Source organism: Anastrepha ludens, chromosome 4 (assembly GCF_028408465.1).
Source record: "Anastrepha ludens isolate Willacy chromosome 4, idAnaLude1.1, whole genome shotgun sequence".
Classification (NCBI taxonomy): Eukaryota; Metazoa; Arthropoda; class Insecta; order Diptera; family Tephritidae; genus Anastrepha; species Anastrepha ludens.
The window spans coordinates 2948872-2976488 of NC_071500.1; the positions used below are offsets into that span (position 1 = coordinate 2948872).

The window sequence follows — 27617 nt, forward strand, 5'->3', positions numbered from 1 at the left end:
AATTTTTACACATTACCTTAAATGCGAACTCGTCTGACTTTTCGTACTGCAAACTGGTGTATTAAATTGTCACAAGTTCAAGTAAATCAGACTCAATGCACAGTAGAGCCAGACTATTCAGGCGGTTTTCAGACATTGTTGAACGGAAATGTTTTTTTACTCTATTCAGACATGAAAATGAACGTTTTGCGCTACAGTTTGTTGACGCTAATGTGTTAAATATTCTCGATATGCTATCTCCACATTTGGAAACTCAGTGTATAACTCGTTCGTCTCTTGATTCGTCAGCTTGTAACTTTCTTCTTCTTTTTCTCGAAACAGTCGTCTGATATTCTTGTATCTGCTGCTACTTTTATTAGTCCACGATAGTCATTAACTACATCAGTAATGTTGATTTCAACTTTCTGTAATCTTTTACTAACCGCGTGGAATCGTGATAGTAAAAAATGCCAAAGAATGTGCATGAATGTTATCTCAAGTCTCTCTAGTTGAATCCTCAGTACTCTAGCTTCTTGTCTCGTTATAGCATTCTCAGTTACATCTTCCTCGAATAAGATCGGAGTTTCAATGATTTTGCCATAGTAGACAAAATATTTTGTTACATCAATACGGTTATCTATGTATTATTAAGAACATTTGTCAATAAAAAAGTATTTGAATGCTTTTACTGTATGCACCTGCTTTCTAACCTTGTTTTAGAAGGACTGTCGGTTTTTAACAATTTAATATACAAAATCGAATGAGTGATGTATTTTTTCCTGTGCCACATTTGCGCTAACCGGACTCTCTCCAACTTCGAAATATTTTTGTTATTGCGAATAAAATCAATTTTTATGCCCTAAAGAAGTCAATGAATAAAATCGCTCTGGCGGGTATTGTGGGCCACGTATTATATAACCATAGATAACGATTATTTCTGTGTGTACGAAGGTTTCTGAAGATGGAATTGCAAACAAACTACTTATTACAACAATTATCATGAAGCAACATTGTTTGATAAGTAATTCTCAAAAAAACAGTTTTTGTCACTCGAATCATACTTATTTATAATATATGAAAAGACATACTTCATTTTTTCATACACACTAATGCATTCGAGAGGTCTTACGTAATTTAAGTAAAAATGTTATTTTATGCATTAAAACCATAACGTTTTTCAATAAAAGATTTGGTTTCCCACAATTTCCGACGATGTCGGATAATGTGGGCCAAAACACTTTTTTTAGGGACGTATAATTAACGTTCAGAAATTAACTTTTATATTCTTACAATTATTTCTCGCATAGATGAATGACTAAACTTTCACTAACTGTTAGAAACTAATCCGATATCAGCTTCTTATTTTCTCCATAAGCGTTTTCCCTAAGGTGGCCCCTAATACCCGCCGCTCCTCGAGTATAATTTTTTTTCTTTCAATTTTCTTCTCCTAGTTTTGCCGCCCTTCTAGAATCTGCCGCCCTGTGCGCAGGCACCGTTGGCACTTAGTGTAAATCCGCCACTGTTGAAATGGATCCCTATATAGGGTTTTCTAAGCTTAAAGTGAGATTGTGAGTGAATTTCTGACAATCGGACGAATTTGTATTTCATTGCACCATTGCACTCCGCATTCACCTTTGATGAGAGGAAAGCGTCACGAAAGGATTGAAACAATTTAACTCGCTTAGACCGACACCCTAAACCACGTTTCTAAAAGGTACATAGAAAGCACGTTTGATAAATTGGAAAAGCATGCAAATTTGTGTATCAAAGTAAGAGGCAAATATTAGGTTTAATAAAAAAGGTACTTTTTTCGTATTTATACGAATTTCGATTTTTTTGGTATAGAGGATGTGTATTGTCGCTGTACATTTCGGAGCTTTTGGCCTGCGAAATGAAGAAAGAACCAAAATCACATGTTCAATTAGCGACTTTCGAAAGTAATCAATGAACAGCTACACAACAACATTAGCAATGAATTTCTAAATAAATCTGTACATATATACTAAGCAAACGGTTTGGCGGCAGAAGAAAAAGATTCTTCATGCCAAACTACGAAATTTGAAGGCGAGAATTAAAGCAAATATTTGGACAAAAAGGGCATAAATAGTTTTATCTGGAGATGTTGGATATATTTTTGCAAAGAAGAAAATAATTTGATAACACCGTAATTCACTTACTTTAATGAAAATATGTATATTCTAATATGTTACAGAAATTAGAGACCCGAAAGTGGGATGTGGAGCAACGTTAACGCGATTTTTGGTTTGCATGGCACCAGTTATGGGTAAATTATTGCGAAAAAACTGTAATTATTTGACAATTTTGTGAGTCTAGTGTTTTGTGTACTCGAATGGGGAACAAATTCGATTCGTTGTGGTTCTCGTAAATTATATACTACAAATTAATACATACATATATCTATGTATGTGTATGTGTAAGTCATTCTTGTCATCATGTAAGCGCATACATTGTAAGTATGTTTTTACTCAAATGTACTGTGTAAAGGTATATATGTGTGTTTGTATGGTACAATAGAGAGAATAAATTTTTGTGAAAAAAATGTAGAAACAAAAAGTCTACAATTCACTTGGAGTAATAATATTTACGTAAAAAAATAATAGTCTCAATTTTTCAAGAATTTTTTATGAAATATCTGGCAATCCAGTGGATGGGCAAACATAATATTGTACTTGTCGAATCTTCTAAATTTTCTAGCTTGTTATAAATACCACATTTCTCTTGCGATTTTTTGGGTCTCTTTGCAACAAAGAATGTGTGAATTGTTTAATGCTAAGCAACGCTCCGCCTTAATGTACATTAAGTATTTTTAACTTGTTATGTATTACTTCTCACAAGCTTTGTACTGAGTTTCACTACTCTGCATTACATTTATTATTTCGTCATTACCTTTTGACTAGGATAAATAAATAAATTCATCAAACACAGCTGGAAATTCATCATTAACATATGTAAATATATCTATATTATACATTACACTACATAAATAAATACAAATACCCACACACATTACAAAGTATTAGTAGTGTTAGTGGCCACATTCATGAAAATGTGTCATCAAATATCTGTCGCAAATACGTTTCTTACAAACCTACCTATAATTTCTTATACACTATAAGGCACCTATACATACATATTTCTATTAACGAAGAGGATTTTCGGCCGTTTCATTTCTCTTGTTAAGTGGGTGGATAGTTGAGTAGGGGTGCGCATCCATCGCTTATAGCCTCACAAAAATGAGTCCGTTGCTTTGTGTGTACTGCCGTATTAAAAAAAAATCAACCGTTGCACTCTCTACACAAATATAGACACAGGTACAAATACGGCTATCAGTCATATGTGGTGCCGCAATGGACCAGTTCTGGCGGTTTCCCTCTGAGGGGTACCACTTTGATCAAAAAAGTTCTCGGCATATATAACTCAAATACAAATTTATTTCCCAAAAGTAATATTATGGCCTTGAAGACTCCCCATCAACTACAACGCACTTATGCCAGCGTTTGATCCAGCTCTCGAAACATTTGTGGAACTCTATTTTGGGTATAGAGCCGTGTTCCACTTTTCCATTACTTCCTTTAGGCTGTTAAAACGTCTCATAACGCCCAAGTAACCCAAGTAATAGCCTTTATTTTAACTGTCTGACTTTCTGGAAAAAATTCGTGGTATATAATACCATTCTTCCGGTAACGTAGAACTGACTGTCGTGAGAACGAAAATGTCTTGTAACTTGAGCCTCTAAAGACAAGTTATCGCTCAATTTTGCCCATTTTATTTTCTTGCGGCCAAGACCTCTTACTTGCTGCCGAAATTATAAAAACATATGACTGGTCTATTCTATTTAACAAATCCGTTGTTATAGTTATTTAATAATTTGGCCAGCGTTCACTTGCTATCTTACAAGTTTGTTTTGTATATGTTCGTGTACATATACTTATATATGAAACTGGCACGTGCATCTTTTTATTGGGTATTTAGTCGAGCTCCTCCTTCAATTGGTGGTGTAAATCTTGATGTTGTTCCACAAATTCGGGAACCTACAGTTTTAAGCCTCCTCTGGACGGCAAATGATTTTCACGAGGAGCTTTTTCGAGGCATAAATACACTCGAAGGTTTGTAATTGCATGCCGAGGTACCACTTCTATTAGAAACAACTTTTTTAGCATTTGATGTTTCATGTCTATCGGAATGAGTTTCGAACCCGTGACTATTCAAATTGTTTAAGGTAAGCCTGTTCGGCTACGGGTTAGTGATGAGAAATATCACGTACTTTGTACAAAATTTTTAAGAATCAGCACTTAAGTGTCGTTTGAATATCTAATCACCTCCTGTTAGGCAGTACAAACAATTGCATTTGAATTTATATTTGATTTATTCCGAGTGCAATCGCTAAAGAGTCTTCCAGGCAGACCCCCTTATTACCCAATTTATCCGCTCCCTCATTTACGTCGATATTCCTTCGAACGAGAATCCAGGCTTCAAATGATCAATTCCCAAGTTTCTTAGTATTCTTCCATTTTGCAGCTGACATTGCTTGGGGTAAAATGCTTTCTTTCGTTCTCGCACAATGAATTTAATTTTTTATTGAAAATTCCGGTTTCCTAGATATGTTTGTATACATAATTTTTTTAAGATAATCAGTATTTTCTTGAAGAATTTTAGCATTTGAGAGAGTTCAAAATTTTGCGATGTTCGGCTTATTAACTTTCATCTTTAAACTTCCTTATTTTAAACATAGAACAAGAACATATCATGCAACTCAAATCATAAATATTCCATCTGTACTCAATATAGAGCCATATGATTTCTCAAATATCTCTCCTGGAAGTAAAACGTTTCAATTTTAATTTTAAAATATGCAATTTCGAAAACCTTTAACATCTCATACCACATAGAATTTGAATTATTCAAATCTAAGATTCATAATTCCAACTTTTCCAAACAGAAAGAGCAAGATTCCGAGGTATACTAAAGAATTGAAGCATCTCAAAAGCATCTGAGAAAAGTTTTATAAAAAAATTATTTTGTATTTCCAAAGTTATAAGTGCTGAGTATGGAGAACTGAATAGAAGTCTCCGAAAAAATGATATTAAAAAATTTTAATCACTCACACTTCAATTCTGGTTTTCACTCACTTGTTCAAAAGTGAAATATTAAAATTGTTTCAATCATTTTATAATACTTAACTTGAAAATAAATTTGAGTCATGAGCTCATACTATATGCGAGAGCATATCAGACAGGTGGTCATTTCTGACTACTTCTCTAAAAACTTTTTTTTTACGACAATTATGCAGCAAATAAGCGATATATACGCACTTATTTATGTCCTACTTTTATATTTTTAACACACTAAACAAAAAAACTGTCAGTCTAAGAACGCATTTAAGCATTACTAACCTATCGCATGAATTCATTCACAAATAGATTTAGAAAATTTTCTGTTGCTTTTAAAATTTTAGAACTTTAAATGAGAGGAAAAAAGTAGGTTATGGCTTGCCAACAACTAAGAAATAACAAAAGTGTGCGGTACTTTGGGCGAAGGTTATTTTTGATTCCAAAGATCAAAAGATCAATTCTGAAGACCATTGTTTATTACGTGTAATTGCTATTGCATGCAACAATAAAAAACCATGTGCACTAATATACCTATGTTTATGGAACGTTCAAGGCAAGTTATTGGAATTAATTCTTGGTTCATGTCAATTAGTTTTTCTAAAGCGAACGTAAACAAATGCAACCGGTTTTTTAAAAATGAAAAAAGTTTAATCACATGTTCAAAAGTAATAATTTAACACGATGAGTATCAAATACAGGTCCTCCGTACCGCAAACTTAATTCGAGTGAGTTACTTTCGAGTGAAAAGGAACAATGAGAGCTCTAAAAGAATAACAGCCAGCTCGAAATCCTCCATAAAGGGCAAAACAACTGTACGTCAAGAAAGCATATCATTTCGAATCAGACGTGAGCGAAATGATCAATTTGACCCTTAGTTAAAAGTATATGAAAAGAAAATAAAATATAATAATTTTACGAGATTAGCAGTAGAATAAAAAGTTTAAAATTGGTTGGTTTAAAATTTGTAAATTCATACCTTTAATATTCAAACAAAACAATGATTTACTTACTACACATGTGTATAAACATACTTACATACATAAGTTTAATAAATACACTTGCACATATGTATATAAATTCATTGCATGTAGACGATCCATTGATTAGTATTTCATAGCTAAAAGCTTTTGTATTCTCCCCCATCAAATGAATTTTAGCGCACAATCGTTGATTATGTTATTGTTATTGTTATTGTATTCTGCTTATATTAATTTTGTAATGTATGTTGACGTTGTTGGCACCACATTTTAGTTTATTCGTGTCATCGGCCAAAGATGAAATGAAATGTGGAAGCAATACAAAAATAAAAACTACAACAAAACCAAAATGATGACAGACGATGATGCGGTTTGTACAGTGCACGAAAATTTGCAAAATAATAAAAAGCAAATTGTTTCAACTTACAGCCCACATTTTCGAGAGAGCATCTGATAAAGAGAGAAGTGGCTAAAAGCCCGAGTATAGCTCCCACTCTATTACTAATAACAGACAAGTTGTTTAAGGCAAGAAAAAGCTCACTGTACTGCTGAGCTTTGACTGATAAGCATACGCGATTGTCTGATTACGAGTATTTATTGTCTGCGATCAACAAGTTTGCGAATAGCTGAAAATCATGCTGCTTCGTAAGGGGTAGGTACATACGAGTACATTTGAGCCCTGAACTAAATTACGTGACGCTGCTGACCTTGAGAAAATCTGAGAAGAATTTGGAAAATCACCGATGATGGCATATCTCAGAAGTGGGGCATGTTCTTCTAAATTTGTTTCGAAAGTTAAAAGCATTGTACATATTTATAGTTATTAAAGAAAAAACCTAAAATATGTACATAAGTTTCGGTTGCTTTGTTAGGTTCACGAGAATTGTCGATATCGATAACTATGATTTGACAGCTGAGAAAGGCAAACTGTGTTGACATTTCTGTTCAATTAGGTGCGGCAAGACATTATGAAGCATTTGACGCCAGAAACTTGCAATACAGCGCGCTTAGCAAATGATTTATTCCAATATTGGATTGATCGAATGCACCGTATACGAGTAAGTCGTAGCCGCGGCGGACAAATACCAGAAATTATATTCAAAAACTAAATGCCATGAAATTAAATACCAGATTATAATAAAAAACCTTAATTTCAAAAATATTTCCAGTTTGTATTGCCATTTCAAGTTATCAAGCTTCTAAAAAACACCCGATACATAAAATATATACTACATGTATATAAATGAACCTCTTAAAAATGTTAGCTTCCTTACAAAATATACAGTCAAGCGCAAAAATATAGGGCTACTAGAATTTAAGTCAAAAATATTAAATGTTGTGTACCAACATACATATTTACGTCTTTTAATTTTTTTCATAATTATTTAATTCTGAAGAATGGTACTTAGACAACCAGAATCACTCTTTTACTGACTTAATTTTTACACAGTCCCGTGCAAAAGTTTAAAAGCACCCTCTGCGTTTTTAGAAATAGTTTTTTGTCAGTATTCAATAAGCAGTGTCTAGTGACAAGGTAATGTTTTCTTAAATACAATATTTAATGAAAATAAATTCGTTTAGCCTCTAAAATTCCCGTAGGAAAATTCTGGCCACTTTACGAAGTTCGGAAACCCCATTATTGCTAGAAGCAAATACAAAGTAGTCGATTTTTTTAGATTTCTGAAACCATTGTGTGGAACTCCATTCAAAAATTCAAAAAAATAATTACGCAAAAATAATAGATTTCTTTTGAGAAGTCGCCTAGGTTTTAAAATCGGCTTCTATGAAGCCAAGAACTGCGGGCATGCCATATTTCGCCTTTGCAATCAAAGCCCTGACACCAGCACCAGTGGCCACTGAATTGAGTATACTTGTACATGTATATGTGTTTTCTTTCATTTCGCCTAATTTAGACTGTGTTCACGACCACCAAAAAATAGGGTCATTCGATTCTAAACAAACCACCTCTAAATTCAGTATGAACCTTCCAGTTGAAGTGGCTATCAGTAGTTCTATCAGCACACAAACTCTGGAATTAGACTCTCTGGCATAATTTATGCAATTACATATCTGCATACCTATTTAATAGCCATATGTGTGCATAATGTTTTTTGTTGTACAAAATTATGCTAGTAAATATAATAATTACGACCAAAAAGACTAAATTATGGTTTGAACGCTCGATCAATTGAAAAGAAAGTTGAATTGACAAGCATCAAAAATATATTTCTTTGGAAAAATGATTTTTTTGGCGTATTTACATTTCCCTATCGAATTGAATTTTTTGAGAGAGAAGAAGCCAATTTGGAAGAAGCCTTAAAAAGTTAGTGATCAGCTGTCTCACTTCTATTAAATGCTACGTATTTTAGAGATAAATTTAAATAATTATAAATATTATTGTAATAAAATAATCTTGGGCGCATGAAAAATGAATGGGCCCAGTTCACCTTGAAAGGAAATCATGCATGTCCGACATAAATACACATATATACGCTTGAACATGTAAACATACATACACAAACAACGTCGATGTGTATGAGCAAAAGTCGAATATGCGGTCTATGAAAACCAGCGACGCGCAGCTAACTTAACCGGTAAACCGATAGAAGGCGGTTGGGCAGTTGGGTGGCCAGATTGCATACATAAATTTATTTGGATACACACAGTATATATACATATATTTGCATACGTATTTCACATGCGCTATAAGTACGCATTTGCATAATGGGCCAACGTACGAATGCATGAACCTAGGCAAAGAACGCAAACACCGCACAAACAAACAAATTTTAAAAGAAATTCGAATGCCGTTTGACGCCACTTGGTAATATTTCTTTTTTTGGCTGTTCTATCTAGCTTTTTCTGTGTACAACACCTTACATATGTATGTACTTACGTGCTGTTGCAGTTTGTTCGAATAAAGCGGCACTCGTTGACAGCTGACGGGCAGCTTGATGACTTCGTCGAGCAGCGGCTTGGTAGTAGTATTCAAAACGCGATTAAACGCTTAACATGTGAAGCCGTCAGCATAGGCGAGAGACGAGTCGCTCAAATTAATTTATAGTTTTTTTGTTTATTTATTTTTACCAAAATAATAATCACTATTTTATATTTGTTTTTGTTGATTACGTAAAGTCGCACTAATAACAAATAGGCGCAAAACATAAATATCTACGAGCTCAAATAAAACAAAAACAATATCCATAGCGTGAAAAAATGGTTTATGTGTTCCTTAGTGTTGCGGGAAATTACGGTGAGTGGCCGCGGCATTTCCTTGACCTACCTTCTCGTTAGTGCATAAATACATACGGACAGTGTTTAGTTTAAATTATCAACACAAACACATTTAAGAACATTGCAGAATCAGTAGATTTTGGAGTTGACAACGTCCAGTCTTATCACATCAGGGCACAAAAATAAACGTTACGTATACGTAGTGTGTGACAGGCATTGCCTACACACACATGTGCATGCACGTACATACTCGCTTCTGTAGTTGTCTGTAGTAGCGCCAAAGTGTAGGTAGTTCAAGGTTTCAGCAACCAATTTTTACAGCTGCTTGAATACATCGCCGCTACGCATCTGCCCTACATCCAACATGGAATGGCACCCAAAACGAGTCGCTTATATGCCCATATGTGTATAGCGAACATACACACATACATATGCACGGCTTTTAGCGCGGGCGCAACACAAGTGAAAGAGTTGTAAATTTTGCAGTGTAGTTGTGAATTTTTACATTATAGTTGTACATTGAACTTGACTTTGAAGCGCCACTTGGACATGTGAGAAAATGGAAAACTTTGATTATAAACGCAATGAATTGCGAAATCAGAAAGTGGGAATAAATAAAAAGTGAAGCACTTCGTAGTAGAGAAAATTTATTTCCGCTAGACTGAGCAGTAAGAACTTCGTTCCTCTCCCTCTTCTGATTGCCTATAGTTTGAGGTTACAAACTTACGAAAAGTTATCATTTACTTGCGTGTATCATATATGTATATTTGTACTTGTAAATGTGAGGTTAGATATGTATGTGGTATACTTTGATACTTGAGCAAAAAGTTCCCGGAATATATTCAAAATACAAGTTTATTCCTCAAAAGTGATATTATCGTCTTCAAAGTACTCCGCATCAACTGCTACGTACTTAAGCCAGCGTTTGATCCAGCTCTCGAAACTTTTCCCAAAGTCTATTTTTGGTAGTGAGTGCCGTCGTCGATTTTTTCATTACTTCTTTTCGTCTGTTAAAACGCATTCCCCGTAGTGTCTTTTTTTATTTCTCCATCAAACAGAAAAACATCGCAGGGAGTCATATCAATTGAGTTCGATGCCTGCTGGATGGAAACACCCAAAAAGGGTGTACGCGCCAATTATATGTATATAGTATATTAGCTGTTTGATCTATTGTCAAAAAATCGTGGTGTATAATACTGTTGTAATCCATAAAAATATAGGGCTTGTTCGAGGCACGTAATAAAAGCGGCAATACTGCTGCACTGATGACAATTTGCAACAGTGTTGCAATTGCTCAACTGATACTTTTCTGATGTTCGGCAAACAACAAATTTTCCGATTTATTTGTATTCGGGCGCAACATTTGCTGAATTTTTGACACCTCGAAAGTTGCTTTTTTGCTTTTGATAATGTTGCCAGAATTTTACATCGAACGTGATACTTTTACAAATCATGCACAAATCATGAAGCTCGAACAAGCCTATAGTTTTCTTTTTTGATTGAAGACGACGTCGTTTTTTTTGGTCTCGGTTCATTTGGAGCTCTCTACTCACTCGCCTGATGTCTGAATTACGGGTCGCACTGGGTTTGATGAATGTTAGGTTGGATTCAGCCTTGGAAATCATGTCTTTCGCGATTTTTCATGAGATTCAGGACTTTTGCGACCAACTTTGCCGCAATACCACGCAAACCCCAATTATTAACTACAATGTCCAGAACGTGTCCACAAGCAATGTTCAAGTCTGCCGCCAGCTCTCTGATGGTTAATTTGCTGTTATTGATCAACTTTTCCTTCACTTTATTCAAGTTTACATCAGCTTTCGATATCGAATGCCTCCCACCACATGCGTCACCCTCGATGGCCTTACGATCTCCTCTGAAGCGTTCACACCACGCGTAAACGGAGGTTTTCTTTAGAGTATCATTGCCGAAACAGTTTCTCAAAATTTCCATGCTTTTCGCCCCATTGAATCCATTTTTAATGGATTTTATTAAAAACTCCTTATTGCAAATTCTAACTCAAATTCAGACTTTAAAAAATCGAAAACACGTGCACAGGCAGATTTACTCAAGACGACGTAACTTTTACAAATGTCAAGCAATGTTGACAATTTTGGTAGGAATATTGATCACAGAATACAGAACTGAAATCAATTGATTTAGAGCGTCACCTGGAAGTAATTCTGAGAACTTTGTGATTGAGGGGGTATACATACATGAATGCTATAATAATGTGTCCATTTTTAATACACACACACATACAAATATATTGAAAAATCGTTATTGCTTAATAATTACCATCTTGGCCCATATTTTCGACATTTTCATTATTAATTAAAACTTGGCGCTGCCAAATAACGGACACATGCACAAACACACATCCGTATGTGCTTACTTGTATTTTATATGTGCGTGCAATAAAAATAAAAGGAAAGGAAACTGCCAAAATGATTTTTATGTTTATTCATTATTCAAAAGAAGAATAAAAAATCTGAAATGTGTGTGCTAAATAACTGAAAACTAAAAATAAAGTAATACCGTTTATTAAATAATGAGCAATACTTACGTTGTAACTGTAGGGGAATTCCCAAAAAGAAAGCAAACGCCTTCTCTTTAAGTCATTATAAAAAAGTGGTTGTATAACACCCAATAATCCAAGCCCAAAAAAAATCACTAAAAAATTATTACGAAATTCAATTGACATACATAAGTATATATGTATGCGTAAAAATAAATAAACTGAGCGAATGAAAAGTTAGAATTCACTAGAATTTATCCAAAGCATTTTAGCGGCTGGTCTTTTATTTCGTTGATTGTCATTGAGAAAACATGAACGAACTGGTTTCGAATTAGGTGAATAGATTTCGATCAAATTTTGTTTTAGTTTATTCTGTAAAAATTTGGTCTCGCCATAGGCAAAAATCTGATCCGGTAATTGGCGAGTTAAGACAGACGAATTGGTGAGAGAGGGCACCAGATGGAGAAACGTATCTAGGTATGTTAGTTACTTTGATCGCAGGTCACCACTGTCTGCTAGGTCGACATGCTCAAAAATTGAATGTATCTCATTTCAAGTATTGCAGAAGCTGCAGGATTGAGAAGGAGGAAGACCTTAGGAATATTAGTGTCACCCAGATCAATGGATTTGCATTCTAAGCAAAATGGTTTAACGAGGTGATTTATAAATTGGTTTAAGGGCCGACTGCCACTTCCACCTACCTACCTCCCTACCTGGATGCACTAAATATATATATGCTAAACGTATATACTTCACGTGATTGATCGAGCTCCTCCTCCTATGTTATATGTGGTGTGTGCCTTGATATTTTCCAAAAATAGAGGGACTTACGATTTTATGCCGGCTCCGAACGGTAGTTGGTTTTATTAGGGTATTAAAATGTTGGCGGCCGCCGTAGCCGAATAGTGCGTGATAGTCCAGTCAAAAGAGACAAAAAAAATAGCCAACTAAGTAATTTTAGGAGTATGCGAGTTTATGGTTTTATTATGTAAAACCCATCACTGTGAACTTAAATTTGAGTTTTCGGGGTCGGGGATTGTGTCCCGCGGCCGCCATCTTGGAAATAAGGGTGCAACTGGTTTTTGCGATTATCTCGTGAATTTCGAAAGTTACGAAAATTTTGTGAAATACTTTTTTGTAGATAATAATATTATCTACAACTTTCATTCAAAACTTTTTATTGTATATTAAAATTAATCATAAAAAAGTTATAAACAAAATTACGCGAAAAATTAAGGGATGAATTGTTTTAAAGCGTAATAACTTTTTTTTTATTGATTTTATGGAAAATATACATCAGAGCTTTTTTATAGAGCATTCTTTTGTGAACATTTTTGTCTATAAGTTTTTTCCGCTATCTTTATTTAGCTGCTAAGCTATGATTTTGAGCTGCTAAGCGGAGCAACCAATACATTAGCGAAGCGCGTACATGATTACACAGAGGCCTCAGAATTGCTCTATCAGCTCTGGTTTTCGAGATATCCTAACCTAAAAGTGCAAAAAACACCATTTTTGCCCATATTTGAGGTTATGTAGCCTTACAGATGTTTTCTTTCACCAAAATTAAAGGATGGCATCTTTAAATACAAGCCTTCTTTTTTCAAATGGCGTTTTGTTTGCTCAAATATCATTTTTTTCGCAGAGATATCGCATTTTGAAATTTTCATGTTTCGAAATTTTCCTACACCTGAAAATCGATTAAGATAACATAGACATGATATAGTCGCTTACTAATTTTCTTGAATTGAGTCTTAATTTTCTTAAAATTTTGTCTCACACCATAAGTGTGCTGACTCACCACACCCCTACACTATCTAACCTTTTGATACCGAGTCACACACAGCCCTAACCCCTAGAAACCACCCCTATCATACCGCGAGCAGGCTAACCCACTTAACCGCAAGCAGGCTTACCCACAAACTCCAAATTAGTAATCGACTATATCATGTCTATGTTATCTTAATCGATTTTCAGGCGTAGGAAAATTTCGAAACATGAAAATTTCAAAATGCGATATCTCTGCGAAAAAAAATGATATTTGAGCAGACAAAACGCCATTTGAAAAAAGAAGGCTTGTATTTAAAGATGCCATCCTTTAATTTTGGTGAAAGAAAACATCTGTAAGGCTACATAACCTCAAATATGGGTAAAAATGATGTTTTTTGCACTTTTAGGTTAGGACATCTCAAAAACCAGAGCTGATAGAGCAATTCTGAGGCCAGATTTGGATTCAGCGCATCATAAACCTTCGGAAATATATAGTCTGGTTTCTGGGCCTGAATGTTGATTAAATTTTGTCGGCCTGTGTAATCATGTACGCGCTTCGCTAATGTATTGGTTGCTCCGCTTAGCAGCTCAAAATCATAGCTTAGCAGCTAAATAAAGATAGCGGAAAAAACTTATAGACAAAAATGTTCACAAAAGAATGCTCTATAAAAAAGCTCTGATGTATATTTTCCATAAAATCAATAAAAAAAAATTATTACGCTTTAACCCTTTCAATACTGACGGGACACATATGTCCCAATGAGTGTTTTCGTTTTACTAAATGCCAAATATTTCTTTGCATCGCTGTGTATTTTCTTCCCATCAGTTTTTTACGAGATATACCATCAATTATGCTCCGTATGACCCGTTATACTTTGTATTTTTCTCTACACATGTTTTGCAGTAGTAGTTAAATCGTAGCACGTGCTAGGTCAGTAAGTGGAAAAACGACAATTATAGATCTACTGAGTGTTCATTACGGGTGGGACAATGTTTTCCCAGGACATTTTCTCAATTCCTAGAAATAATTTCTTTATTTATACAAGAGGATATACTATTTAGATCACTAGTAATAACTTTTCATGGTTAAATATTTTTTCCCCTTAAAAAAAATCCGTATTGAAAGGGTTAAAACAATGCATCCCTTAATTTTTCGCGTAATTTTGTTTATAACTTTTTTATGATTAATTTTACAATAAAAAGTTTTGAATGAAAGTTGTAGATAAAATTATTATCTACAAAAAAGTATTTCACAAAATTTTCGTAACTTTCGAAATTCACGAGATAATCGCAAAAACCAGTTGCACCCTTATTTCCAAGATGGCGGCCGCGGGACACAACCCCCGACCCCGAAAACTCAAACTTAAGTTCACAGTGATCGGCTTTACATAATAAAATCATAAACTCGCATACTCCTAAAATTACTAAGTTAAATCTTCTTTTGACTGGACTATGACTACCATTCGGGATTCACAGAGAGAACGTAGGTTCGAATCTCGGTGAAAGACCAAAATTAAGAAAAAGTTTCGTCTAATAGCGGTCGCCCCTCGGCAGGCAATGGCAAACCTCCGAGTGTATTTCTGCCATGAAAAAGCTCCTCATAAAAAAGTATCTGCCGTTCGGAGTCGGCTTAAAATTGTAGGTCCCTCCATTTGTGGAACAACATCAAGACGCACACCACAAATAGGAGGAGGAGCTCGGCTCAACACCCAATGAAAAACAAAACAAAATCTCAGATGAGCACTTTTTTTAGCGCGCTTTCCCATGACACCACGTAATTTTTCTTGTTGAAGGTTGCGTGTTATCTCGAATACTCTGCTTCAGTTATCTAAAAGTCTTTGCCTTACTAACATAAACTTAAGACTTATTTCTTTTAAATATTGTTTCCCCTATTCGGGTGCAGTTAAAACAAATTAATAAGGTGACCATGAGAAATCTGAGTTTTCTGAAATCAAATGTTCACGAAAATTTCGCGCAGTAGGTCCATACTTTGCTTTGTAGTGTGAGCAGACGCTCCATCTTCTTAGAGCCACAGGATGCAGCTACGCCGTCGCCGGCAAACAGTCGTGAATCATGGCACTTTAAAAACCCCCAGAAATCGTGTTTGGCGTTTCATCCTCATTCAACCAGAAACATGAGCCGATAACTTTTTTAGTCACAACATCGCACTGAACGGTGCATTTGGACAGAGGGCTTGGATTTTCAGGGCACCACAGTCCACTCTTTTTCTTGTTTAGATACCCACTTAAATGGAATTGCGATTTATCCAACAATAAAACATTATTTCAAAAATTAGTTTTATAGCTAATTGTGTGAAATTAATAGCGTAATGGAATCGTAGTTGGTAGTCTTGCCTACAAAATTAGAATTTGATGAAATTACCCGCAATGTTGTGCTGGAAATGCCAAATATGCAATACTCTGCCGCTCAGCTTCCTATTATTCGTGCAAATAATTTTTCAATGAGCACCTCGGTCGGTCACTGAACACCAACCAACCTCCTAATTATGAAGGCTGTGGAAACTGATTTTTAATTAAAATATGCTCAATAATTTCGCTGCGTCATAACAATTTATCAATTACAAGAAAGAAAAAAAAAGAATTTTAACGCATTTTTTAACTTCCTAATAATCCAATTATAACCTTTAAAAAGTACAAAAAAATTAGCTATGCTAGAAAATAAAAAGGCGATTCGTATTTAACTTTTGTTGACCTAATGTAGCCCACCCTATATTTAGAAGAAGCGTATTTATGGTGCGATCCGGTTGATATTCATGATATTAAATATTTTTGCAAAAATTGTTGAAATAACATAGCCCCACTGCCTCATACCGGGTTTTGATCTAATGCCTAGCAAAATGATGCATTGTTTATAAGGAAATGTTTTAAATAAAGTTTTCAATAATTAACACTTTAAATTCGATTCAGTACCTTTTTTACGCTTGACATTAACCCATTTGATCCCATTGTACTCGCTTGAGTACAGAAAAAGCATCTTTTTCGAAACGACGTCAAAAGCCAACGCTTACAAATTTTTAAATGTACTCGCCACTTTATAATACAGAGCAATGTTGAAAAGGAATACACATGTTTTTCCTTCTTTTTTTTGAGTCCCGTTATCCGTTATTCAGTTGTCTTTGCGTGCACGTTTGCTATTTTTCTTCTTTTCATGGTTTAGTTTGCAATAAGCTCTCTGTTTGACAAAATCTAAGTTATCACGGAAAAAGTTCAGTGTTGAAATATTCATAATACATATAATTTGTATACTTTATTATTACCTTTTTTATGGATAAGGTAAAAAATTTGGGGTTTATTCTTAACACAAAACTTACCTGTGCTGACCATATAAATAGGGTTGTGGGGAATATTTACGCTACATTGCGAAAGCTGAGTGTCTCCGCAACATTCACGCCAGAGAAAACGAGGCGCAAATTAGTTCTCCAGCTAATTATGCCTCTCATCACCTACTCTGAGGTGGTATACAGCAAACTCGACTCCACATCTTGCCATAAACTTAATGTGGCGTTTAATAACGCCACGCGGTATGTATATGGGATTGGCAGATATGACCATATCTCTGCCTTCAGATCAAGGCTACTAGGCTGTTGCCTTAATAGCTATTTATCTGCTAGGAATTGCATATTTTTGTGCAAACTTATATTATTCAGGTCTCCTCCCTATCTGACAGAGAAGTTGATACCAGTAAGGTCTCGCAGACACAACAAATTCATCGTTCCAAAATTTAATTACCTACCATCATCTAGATTATTTTTCATTAACGCTATTAAAGTGTGGAACTCATTACCCGACACTGTGAAGGCTGGACTTAACAGATCTAACTTCAGGGCACAAGTCTATAATTATTTTAAAAGTGTTTGATTGCATTAAAGTAGCGCATTACATTTCTCTTTACATTCTCTAATTACTTGTACTATTTTTGTTTTTTTCTTTTTCTTTTCTAAATCCTTCTTTCCTTTTCATACTGCTATTTTTATTTTAATTTTTTTTTTTTCTTCTTATTATTATAGTTAAGTTAAATATATTGGATTGATTTGTAAATGAACTGGTGTAAAATTTAGATTAAGAAACTTGTATGTTAAAAACATTCCAGTTTTTTTTATAATATTGTTGAAGTACTATCAAAAGACCTTAGTCTTACTATGTACTATTTGTATAAATAAATAAATAAATAAATAAATAAATATAACAAAATACGAAAAAAGTTGTGGAAAAGCGCATTTCGGTAGGTTTAAATTCTAGTGTACTCGCATGGGTACAGTGAGAACATTAATATATATTTTGTGTGCATATTTCATGTAGATTTGGTAATGGATGTAAAAAAAATTTACGGAAAGAGGTTTCACAACCTTTCTGCGGCCACCGACTATATTGAATCAAATGACCGTAGTCACTTCGACTTCGCTATTATACCGCCAAATACCCACTGGGACACAGATGAGGAGGACATTGAAGAGGATAATATATTGTGTGATGATATTCCAAGGGATGTTCCAGGCGAAGTTGACTTATTTTTGAGCAGTGACAGTGACAGTGATGATGATATTCCACTTGCAAGCTTACAAAAAAGGCAAAAGTTGTCAAAAGATCTAAATCCAAAATAGAAAAAGAGAATAACAAGTGCGGAAATTCCAGAAACGCATTTTTACGAACAATCCCAACTTGAAGCGTGTTCTTTATTGTTAACTAAGAACCCAGTTGAAATTTTTGAAACCATTTTTGACGATGAGGTGGTAAAATTAATAATCGATCAAACGAAAATATATGCCTTGCAGCATAACAAGCATGATTTTTGTTTCAATGAGGAGGATCTTAAGAGGATCAGAAAGAAAGTCTCCCATTAGGTTCAAGGGTCGTCCTTGATCTTTTGGCAAACATTCCACATCCGACCGATCACATCGTATTTTTCGACAACTTCTTTACGTCATATGACCTTCTTAGAATTTTGAAAGAACAAGGATTTAAGGCTACTGGGATTGTTCGTGAAATGCGGTCCAAAAAATGTCCTCTGAAAACGAACAAAGAACTACAAAAGAAGCAACGGGGAGAGTTTGATTTTATGTAAGTTTATCATAATGATTTTTTGAATAGTTGTTTTGTATCAAATTTTGTAGGTGTTCTGACTCAGGAATACTTTTTGTGAAGTGGAATGACAATAGCGTTGTGACAGTGGGAACAAACTTTGATAGAACTGAACCTTTACATACCGTCAAACGATGGTCAAGACAAGAGAGGCGCAAGGTGAATGCCCATCAGCCGAAGTTGATAGCGGAATACAACTCAGGAATGGGAGGAGTTGACCTCCACGACCAAGCTTTGAATACTTACTATATAAAGTTTAGAGGAAATAAATGGTGGTGGCCTCTTTTCATCACAATGATAAGCTCGTGCGTAGTAAACGCATGGAAGCTTTATAAAATGGCAAGTAAGAGTCAATGCGACTTGTTGCAATACCAACGTGAAATTGTGCGATTTTATTTACGCAATTATAATATCCGGGACATATCTTCAAAATGATCGACAACGGCATCAATAGCTGGTTCCTCATATAACCATTTTCCCAAAAGGATATCGAATCAGCTGAGGTGCAGGGAGTGTCACCAAAGAATTCGATGGATTTGCGAGTTATGCAATGTAGCCCTTTGCGTGGAGAGAGAATGTTTCAAAAACTTCCATACTGTTAACCGAACTAATAACCAAGGAAGTCTCTGAAAGGCAATGTATATACATATTATCCCATTGTACTCGATTGGGTGCAGCCCAAAAAATGCATTTCTTTGATTTTTTTTCGTGGTTTTCTTTTTTAAGGAGCTTAATTACACTATTTCAATAAACGTTTTATAAACGCATTTAAAAAAATTGTTTTATATAAGGTTGGGATTTAATGGGTTAATTGCTATAGCAAACAACGGGACTGTAAAAATTTAAATAATGAGGTCTGACAGTCGCTACAGCAATCGGAATTTCGGAGAGACAATTTCTCTTGCTCCGTCTTCATAGAAATTCCCTTAATCTAATAATTTTTCAAAACTCAGTATGTAATTCGAGCTCAAACATCTCTCTTTCAACCATCTCAAATAATATACACTGTTAAACTAGTGCTAAAAATTTGAAATATTTTATCCATAAACGAGCTTCTCATTTGGTTAAGCAAGCTTCGCCTAAATTTGGGTGGAACCTAACATTTTCGAAGGCCGAAATAAAAAACAAGCAATGACTCTTTAAAAATTCCATATTTTTCTGAGCAGCAGACAGATATTTAAAGCAAATATTTCCAACGGAAAATGTGGTCTTGATACAATATTCAACGATGTTCCAATTTCTTAGGAGAATTTTCAGTAAGAGCTATTCAACTTTTTTTTTTGAATAAAACACAAACGGTTTGACTTTTTTAACTAATTTTTTTTTTATTATCGAGTTTGAACATATACATACATTTAAGTATGCAGCGTTAAATATTGGCTCTGAGCTCACAAATCGTCGCCGGCTTCTTACTGTAGACCAATGACTTCACATAACCCCAAAGAAAATAGTCTAGAGGCGTCAAATCACACGAGCGCGGCGGCTCGACCGGTCCATTTCTGGAAATAATGCGCTCATCGAACTTACTCTTCAACAAATCAATTGTAGCGTGTGCTGTGTAGCTTGTGGCCCCGTCCTGTTGAAACCACATGTCGTCTAAGTCCATACCATTCAATTGCGGCCAAAAATAATCGTTTATCATGTCGCGGTATCGATTTCCATTCACAGTAACGTGGCGATCGTTCTCGTCAACAAAAAAATATGGGCCAATTACGCCGCCGGCATGTAAACCGCACCAAACAGTGATTTCTTCGGGATGCAACGGTGCCTCATGAATCACGTGTGGATTGGTTTCTGCCCAGTAACGCATATTTTGCTTGTTGACAAAGCCATTGAGCCAAAAGTTAAATGGACCGTAAAATGGCCGTAATGCTCTTAAAGTAGCAGCAACAGAACGATTATTTTCATAAAAAATTTGCACGATTTGCAATCGTTGCTCAAGTGTGTAGCGTTCCATGATGAAATGTATACTAATGAAGTTTACAAATGACAATCGAAAAGTAAAAAATATTGCGTCGTTCGCCCTCCCTATCGGGAAAAAGTTGAAGCGCACCTATTGAAAAACGCCTTACAATACTCAATAAGATAAATGCCCGAATTAATGAAATAAATATAATTTTTTTTTTTAATATTATTACTGTGTGGGGCATCACAAACGTAACTCTTCGTAGCAACCCTTTTTGGACTAGTGCCATTAGCAATCCGCAAGTCGATAATTTGCATACTCGCATATATACGCACCTATTGGTACGTCACTTCCGTTATAGAATTTTCACCGAGACAAGTGATGCATATTCAGTGGATTTAAGCTGTGAATAGTCATCCCGTAAACATAAACAGCTGATATTGAAGTTTAATTAGTGACAACATTTGAATTTTGCCATAAAAACACGTATAATTTTCCACTAAGACAATTAATTTTTGTCGGTCATTTCTCATATTTAAATTTTTATCGCAAATATCAAAACAAATTTCACAGCTGCTTACGGTTACGTGGTAAACCCAAAATTCAATAGATACCTACGGCTACTTTTATGGTTACGGCCTATAATCGCTTACAGTGATGCTGATATGTTTGATCAGAAGAGCTGATTGCCAAAGTTACGGTAAGGCTCCACTAATCGCAGCTTTAACATAATCAACTTAATATAATATATGTACATATAATCATTTACGTCCTACTCGTGGCTTTTATTTATTCGTGCAGCCGCAACTGCAATTCGTATCGCTATTATGCAAAACCCAAGACATTTTTGGAATATTTTCTGAGGGAATAAAAATAAAGGAATGTTCGGCGAAAGTTGGGCTTTCTTTTTGGCGAAACCGAAACCGTTCGGAATCGGTCCTTAATTTTTTCACCAATACTTTCGCTTTCTGTGGCTGTTATTTAATTTAATTGACATATCTTTCCGATACGAGAGTTCGGTAGTTAGCAAACCATTAGCTCCTTACCGTGTTGTTTTTATTTATTGTGCATTGTAAATATTTGGCTTAACAACACAAGTGGGAATGGGAAAAAGAACAAAAACACACACACACACTTTCCAAACGTTTGATCTAAATTAAGATCGCGGAGCTAAACATTGCCTTATCCATAGGTGTAAGCATGTGTGTCTGTATGTTTTCGTTTCGTTTGTACTACAAACACAGTACGTGCATATTTACTCAACCAATATTGAGCACAAACAGACCATGTCCAAATTAACTTCTACATATTAATGAGTATAAATATGACCAATTCGCATTCGGGTTGCATGAAAATGGCAATTGAGAGAGCCAAGGCAGATATACGAGTATGTTTGTATGTGTACATGTGCGTATATATGTTTTACAGAGCAACCCATGAAGCATTCAATGGAGAAGAAGTTCATACATGCGCACACATACCAAGTCAAACATGCAACCGCATACGCAAATAGACAACAACTAACAACTCAAGTTCTTTAACATTCAAACAGACGAAATCATCGAGCAGAAATTAATATTACATTCAAACATACAGAGAAAATTCGAAACAAAAATACATAGAAAAATCAAATGAATAGAGAAAAGCCAACATAAAACACAATAGAAAAATTAAAAAATTCAACTTGTTTGCCTAGTCGCGGAAAAGAGCCACTAGCGGACAGCAGCAACAGCAGAGGCAAAAGCTACATTAGCCGATCGAACAACGATTTCCTGCGAATTTCGTCTAAATGCCCATCAGTGTGCTTAAGGTCATAAACGCGATCGGGGCGAACGTTTACGGAAAATGAGTAGCGCGCTGCTTCATTTCGAAATTAGTAGATGAAGCATTGTAGTTTTCTCATCATTCAAAACCATAAAACGAAACGAACTCAAAGCCTAGATTTTTAGAACGAAAGTGAAAAGGTATTACATATTTGCAATTATGCTAAAAATATTATCAGCTCTGGAATCATATAAGTAGATGAATTTCAATTTTACGAATCTAAACTGCGATGAGAACAAGAAAATTTACAAATTTCTGACTTTTAGTTTCGCTCCGAATCTGTTCGGGTAATATTTTTATATATGTTATACAAAAAAACTTGGGTATTTCGTAATTACATCTTAGCACTAGCCTGTGCACATACAGATGGGTGTGTTGGTGTGCAGTGCAATGTATTTGGGCGAAATCAGCGAAATAGTGGCGTGTACCAGATCCCAAAGGATATACACAAAGCCAACATAAATTTACGCTCACATTTGGAAGGCAGTTATTTAATTAGGTCAGCAACAAATACCCGTGGAGTCCTCCTAAACTTACTCACAATACTCATTTCCAGAGAACAATTTAACTTCTTCGTCATTCAAAGCCATCCATTCTTATGCAACACGCCCTATTTTCTACATTCATGTCGGAGCGCTCGTAAAATAATTGTTGTGCTGACGTCTCATGAATTTTGTGTATTGCACACTTGTTTCTCATTTCACGCATAAATTGAATTGTTGTGGTAAAATGTATATGGAAGAGTTTTAGTACTATTCAACTAAAATTAGACCCGATCACTGCGGTGTAGTCTATTTATTTCTCATTATTCTCTTACTTGTAGTGTCATTACCCGGTGCTGGAACTAGTCCAACTGAGCAGCAAACTATACTTCAAGTGCTCAACAATAAACATTTACAACCGCAAGCAACAGAGGTAGCATCGGCAGAGGCGGAATCAGAATCTAGTGCAACAGCCGGTTCATCAGCAGAAGCTGAGGACACATCAACCGCAGACAAGTCTATACGTGAAGTGGAGACTTTAGAATCAGCGGATACAAACGATGATCTAGTCAACAGTCATAGTCCAACTAACACCGAAAATAGTTTTAGCAACGAGAGTGCAACGAGTCAAATACCCATTTCGACTGTAACGTCAGGAACGCTGAAATCGGCAATAACAACAGAAGCAGAAGCAGAAGAGACAGCGACAGCCGTTGCAAACCCCTCGACGTCTACAGTGCCTGCGAGTGACACAGAGCCGACGAAAGAGACGATTTCACCGCCTGCCGTTGACAGACAGTCTAGTAATAGCGGCAGTGCCGATCAGGGTCATGTACTTGATTTTGAATCTCATTTGATAGAGACGTACAACGAGTATCAAACACCCGACGATAGTGTTGGTATTAACGAATTACAACCTCAGCAAAATGAACTGACAGTGGGTACGTCGAAAGTGGAGACGCATTCGAATGTACGAACAGTTATTGAAGTGGAACCAGCCGGGGCAATATCGAAGAAACCTATTGAAATAGTAGTACAGACGAGTCAATCACAGCGTATTGAATCTGGCATTGAAGACGCTGACAGCATAAAAGTTGAGCCAGATATTGAAGTGAAAGCTTGGGACAGAGTGGAAAAAGGAACGGAAACGGAAACAGAAACGGGGGTAGAACAGGAAGCAGCCGTCATTAAAGAACAGTGGGTGCCAAGTGATGCAATTAAAGCGACCGCAGAGAGGTTAGTAAACGAAATAGAACGTGAAGTGTTAGAAGCACTGAAGAGGTGTGAAGAAGCAAAACAAGAACTGAAGGCTGAGCCTGAGGCTGAGACAGAGAAAGCCACTGAGATAGAAGAGGAAACCGCACAAATACTTAGTAACAAGGTAGTCTCAGAACAAGATCAAAAAGAAGAAAAGACTGAACAAACTGCATCATTACTAGATGAAATAAGTAATACACTATCACAAAAGGTCGACGCACAATTGTCGGAAGTAACAAGCATACTAAAGTCATCGAAACCAAGTAACGGTGAAGCTTTAAAAGCTGATGCCGATCAAACGAAACACAATGAGCTTAAAATTGTGAACGTGCCTTCACCAAAAACTCCATCGGACGAGCATGAGCGTCAGCTGTTTCTGGAATCTTTACCTCATATTAATAGTAACGCGGAGGCGCAAAAACTTGTCGATGATTGCAAACGTGAATACTATCAATCACTGAAGAAGTATCTGATACAAAGTCCCACTGATCGACCACCAGTTCCATTGCAGACGTATAAGTGGGAGGACCTGCGGCGCGCAAAGGAAAGGGTAAGCAAGAACAGTCATAAAATGTAAATATTCAGTTAATTAATAATATGCACTTATATGTACTTTGATTAGGGCGGTTATCCTTGGACCCATTTATACAAACGACCACTTGGACCGGACGAGGAACCGGAAATTGTTTTGCTTTTGCGCAAATCACAAGAATTTCGCTTTGTTTCGGAATCACCTAAATCTTTGAAGAAGGTCCGTATTGACGAACAAGTTGTTGTAAAGCAACCCGAACGTTATATTCAAGAACTTTCGGAAGGTGAAGAAGACTATCTACAATCTGCACCAGAAGACGAAGAAACGCACAGCTTACGCAGCGAAAGCATTTCATGCGTCTCGGACTCGGTACTGGCAACTGGAAAACCAAGAAAATCTACTCGTTTGGAGAAAATTCGTGGTTATCTCAGGCGTCGGAAAGGCGGACGTACTAACGAAGACGCACAATCACTGCCTTGCGCATCGACCAGCAGTAGTCGACGACATAGCCAGGAAAATTTAGCATCGCCAAATCCACAGATACTTATAAACGGCAAAAACACAGAACAGAAGCATTGCTATCCCATTATGAAGAAATTAAAAAGCATGGCGGACCGGCAGAAGAAGCGTCTGAATATACGTCGCATTCATTTGGGCAAGGACGAGAAGATTGTACTCGGAGAAGAAACAAAAATCCTCAAACTAAAAAAATCCCCAAAGGCAGAACGCGGTGAAATACCTCACTTCATAGAAAAACAAGATTCTGACGACGTTCTAGAAATAATGGAATTGGATGAGTCACCAAGTCGAAAGCGAAGAGATGACAATAGACAAGAAGACGAGAATTCTCTGAAAGATAGCAAAGTACATTTGGAGACAAATCATTCAGAAGGGGTTGACATTGTTGTTCCCGATGAAATCATAGAAATACCCGACCTGCCGGAGAATAACAAAGACACACCTACAACAATAGATGCAGCAATAGTAAACGAGGCTGAGACACCGACAGAAGCAAGTGAGGATACAACTATTTCGAATGTAATTGCCAATACCGTGCCATCACCAAAGAAAGCACCACGTCTCCGACGGGAACATGTATATGAAGAAATAGAATCGGAAATTCAGCCAGAATCTTTGACTCAGCCTACGGTTACGGACAGTGGCATTCTGGAGCCAGGTGCTGTTGAGGCACTCAAGGAATCCTTAGCCAAACAGAACAGCTCAACCTTGAAACATATTGAAGACGGGGTAAAATCTCTGCCACTTGATCGAATGGGTAGCAGCGAGGAGGAGCAAATTGCAGCTGCCAGCGCTGCTGGAACGTCAGCAACGGATAAGCCAACGATGAACTTACTTGCACCGCTGTCGTCAATCGACTCCGCCTCATCTGATGAAGATCGCAATCGAGCGCAACTATCTCCAGTAACAGAGGAAAGTGACGCGACAAGTATTATCGAGGATAATCTACGCATCGTCGAAGACCACGAACCAATAGATCTGAAGCCAGCCATCAAGAAGGAGGCATCACCAGCGCCGTCCGACAAAAAAGTAACATTTTCGCATGTCGAAGATGAGGCGGAACCGCATCGCGAAGATATCGAATTGCCAATGGAAGTCCAAGAAGCCACACAAGAGGCTGCTCTGCGAAAAAAATGGACGAATATGAGGTAAGTCCACCACACTAACTATTGAATGTGTGCTTAACTTTCCGCTATCAATGCTAATGTATGTATGTGTTTATAAATATGTGCATTGCTTTCAGAAAACATAATTTGCTAATACATTTCATTGTGAAACTGTTACTAACTACACGCCACTCCAGGCAATCAAACGAGAGAATTGCACAATTGTCTGTCCACATAGTCATAACCAACACCCATACATTTCTATGTACATATGCACTCATACGAAAATCACCAAAAACACAAATTGACATCGCACATATACCACTCCAACCAGAATACACCAAAGGTGAGTCGTCATTATACTTTAACTATCGAGACGTGAAGCCTCGAAACGATTTGTATGGGTCCTTTTTGGCATCCGTGTGCACCAAAGCTTTATTACGATTGCGTCCATCTCAGCAAAAATTAAATTTTATCAAAGGCTAACAAGAGTTCAAAACATATGTGGGCTCCACGGCCTCTGACGATTATTAGCATTGCAAAATTTATAGATCGACAAATGTATTGTTCTAGTGTCTTATTTTAAAGAATAAAAAACTATGCTTATCAACCTATCGTAAAATTGTCGGGTGTGGCAAAACTTTCTCCAAGTCTGAACCAGATATATATATATATATATATATATATGACCCTTACACCAGAGCTCCTCCTCCAATTTGTGGCGTGCGTCTTGATGTTGATCCACAAATGGAGGGACCTACAGTTTTAAGCAGACTCCGAACGGCAAATATTTTTTATGAGGAGCTTTTTCATGGCAGAGGCTTGCTATTATCTGCCGAGGGGCGACCGCTATTAGAAAAAACTTTTTCTTCATTTTGCTGCTACGGCGGCCGCCAATCTGAATCAGATAAGAAGTTTAAATATGACGCCAGTAAGCTTTTGAATCCAATTCGCTTATCATCGGAAAGGCGGGCGAGCGGAGCTACTTTTATGAATGTCATTCGAACCCGTCCCGTCCATAAGTAGGTGTAGTAATTCAGAAAATTGTATTACACACTGGCTGATGATGAAATGCTCTGATAGCAATTACTTTCACTAGGCACAAAAGGTCATTATTTCGAAGTGCAAACCTCAAATCTATCTCTGCGTCTACCTACTTCCACGTCTTCACAGCTAATAACCGCCTAATCGGAAAATTAATGGCGCGTAACCGCTTACGCGAGTTTGGGCAAGTTTAACAAAACGCACCTGTTGTTTCTTTATCGTGTTGGAAACACCAAGTGAA

General features: G+C 36.3%; 2 protein-coding genes across 4 annotated transcripts in view; both read left to right on the forward strand.

Moving 5' to 3' along the window:
- LOC128860591 (uncharacterized) overlaps positions 1 to 27617 on the forward strand; it is a 53536-nt gene that overhangs the window by 10693 nt on the left and 15226 nt on the right. Inside the window, exons 2-4 of one of the 3 annotated variants that reach the window (XM_054098204.1) lie at positions 2192 to 2263; positions 23260 to 24725; positions 24798 to 26374. In XM_054098204.1, the coding sequence (XP_053954179.1) occupies positions 2192 to 2263; positions 23260 to 24725; positions 24798 to 26374 (3115 nt within the window). Of the gene's footprint in view, positions 1 to 2191; positions 2264 to 9249; positions 9342 to 23259; positions 24726 to 24797; positions 26375 to 27617 lie in introns of those variants that run through there. The other 2 variants (XM_054098206.1, XM_054098205.1) reach the window with 2 other exon arrangements.
- On the forward strand, positions 18457 to 19325 carry LOC128860593 (piggyBac transposable element-derived protein 3-like). The gene is made up of 2 exons (XM_054098210.1): positions 18457 to 18685; positions 18739 to 19325. Exons 1-2 carry the CDS (start codon positions 18612 to 18614, stop codon positions 19139 to 19141), a joined length of 477 nt encoding a protein of 158 aa, XP_053954185.1. The 5' UTR covers positions 18457 to 18611; the 3' UTR covers positions 19142 to 19325.

Bases quoted from the DNA above. Each gene is read 5' to 3' on its own strand.
- LOC128860593 (XM_054098210.1), top strand. From the start codon at position 18,612: ATGCGGTCCAAAAAATGTCCTCTGAAAACGAACAAAGAACTACAAAAG. The intron at 18,686-18,738 runs GTAAGTTTATCA...CAAATTTTGTAG, and splicing joins CGGGGAGAGTTTGATTTTAT to GTGTTCTGACTCAGGAATAC.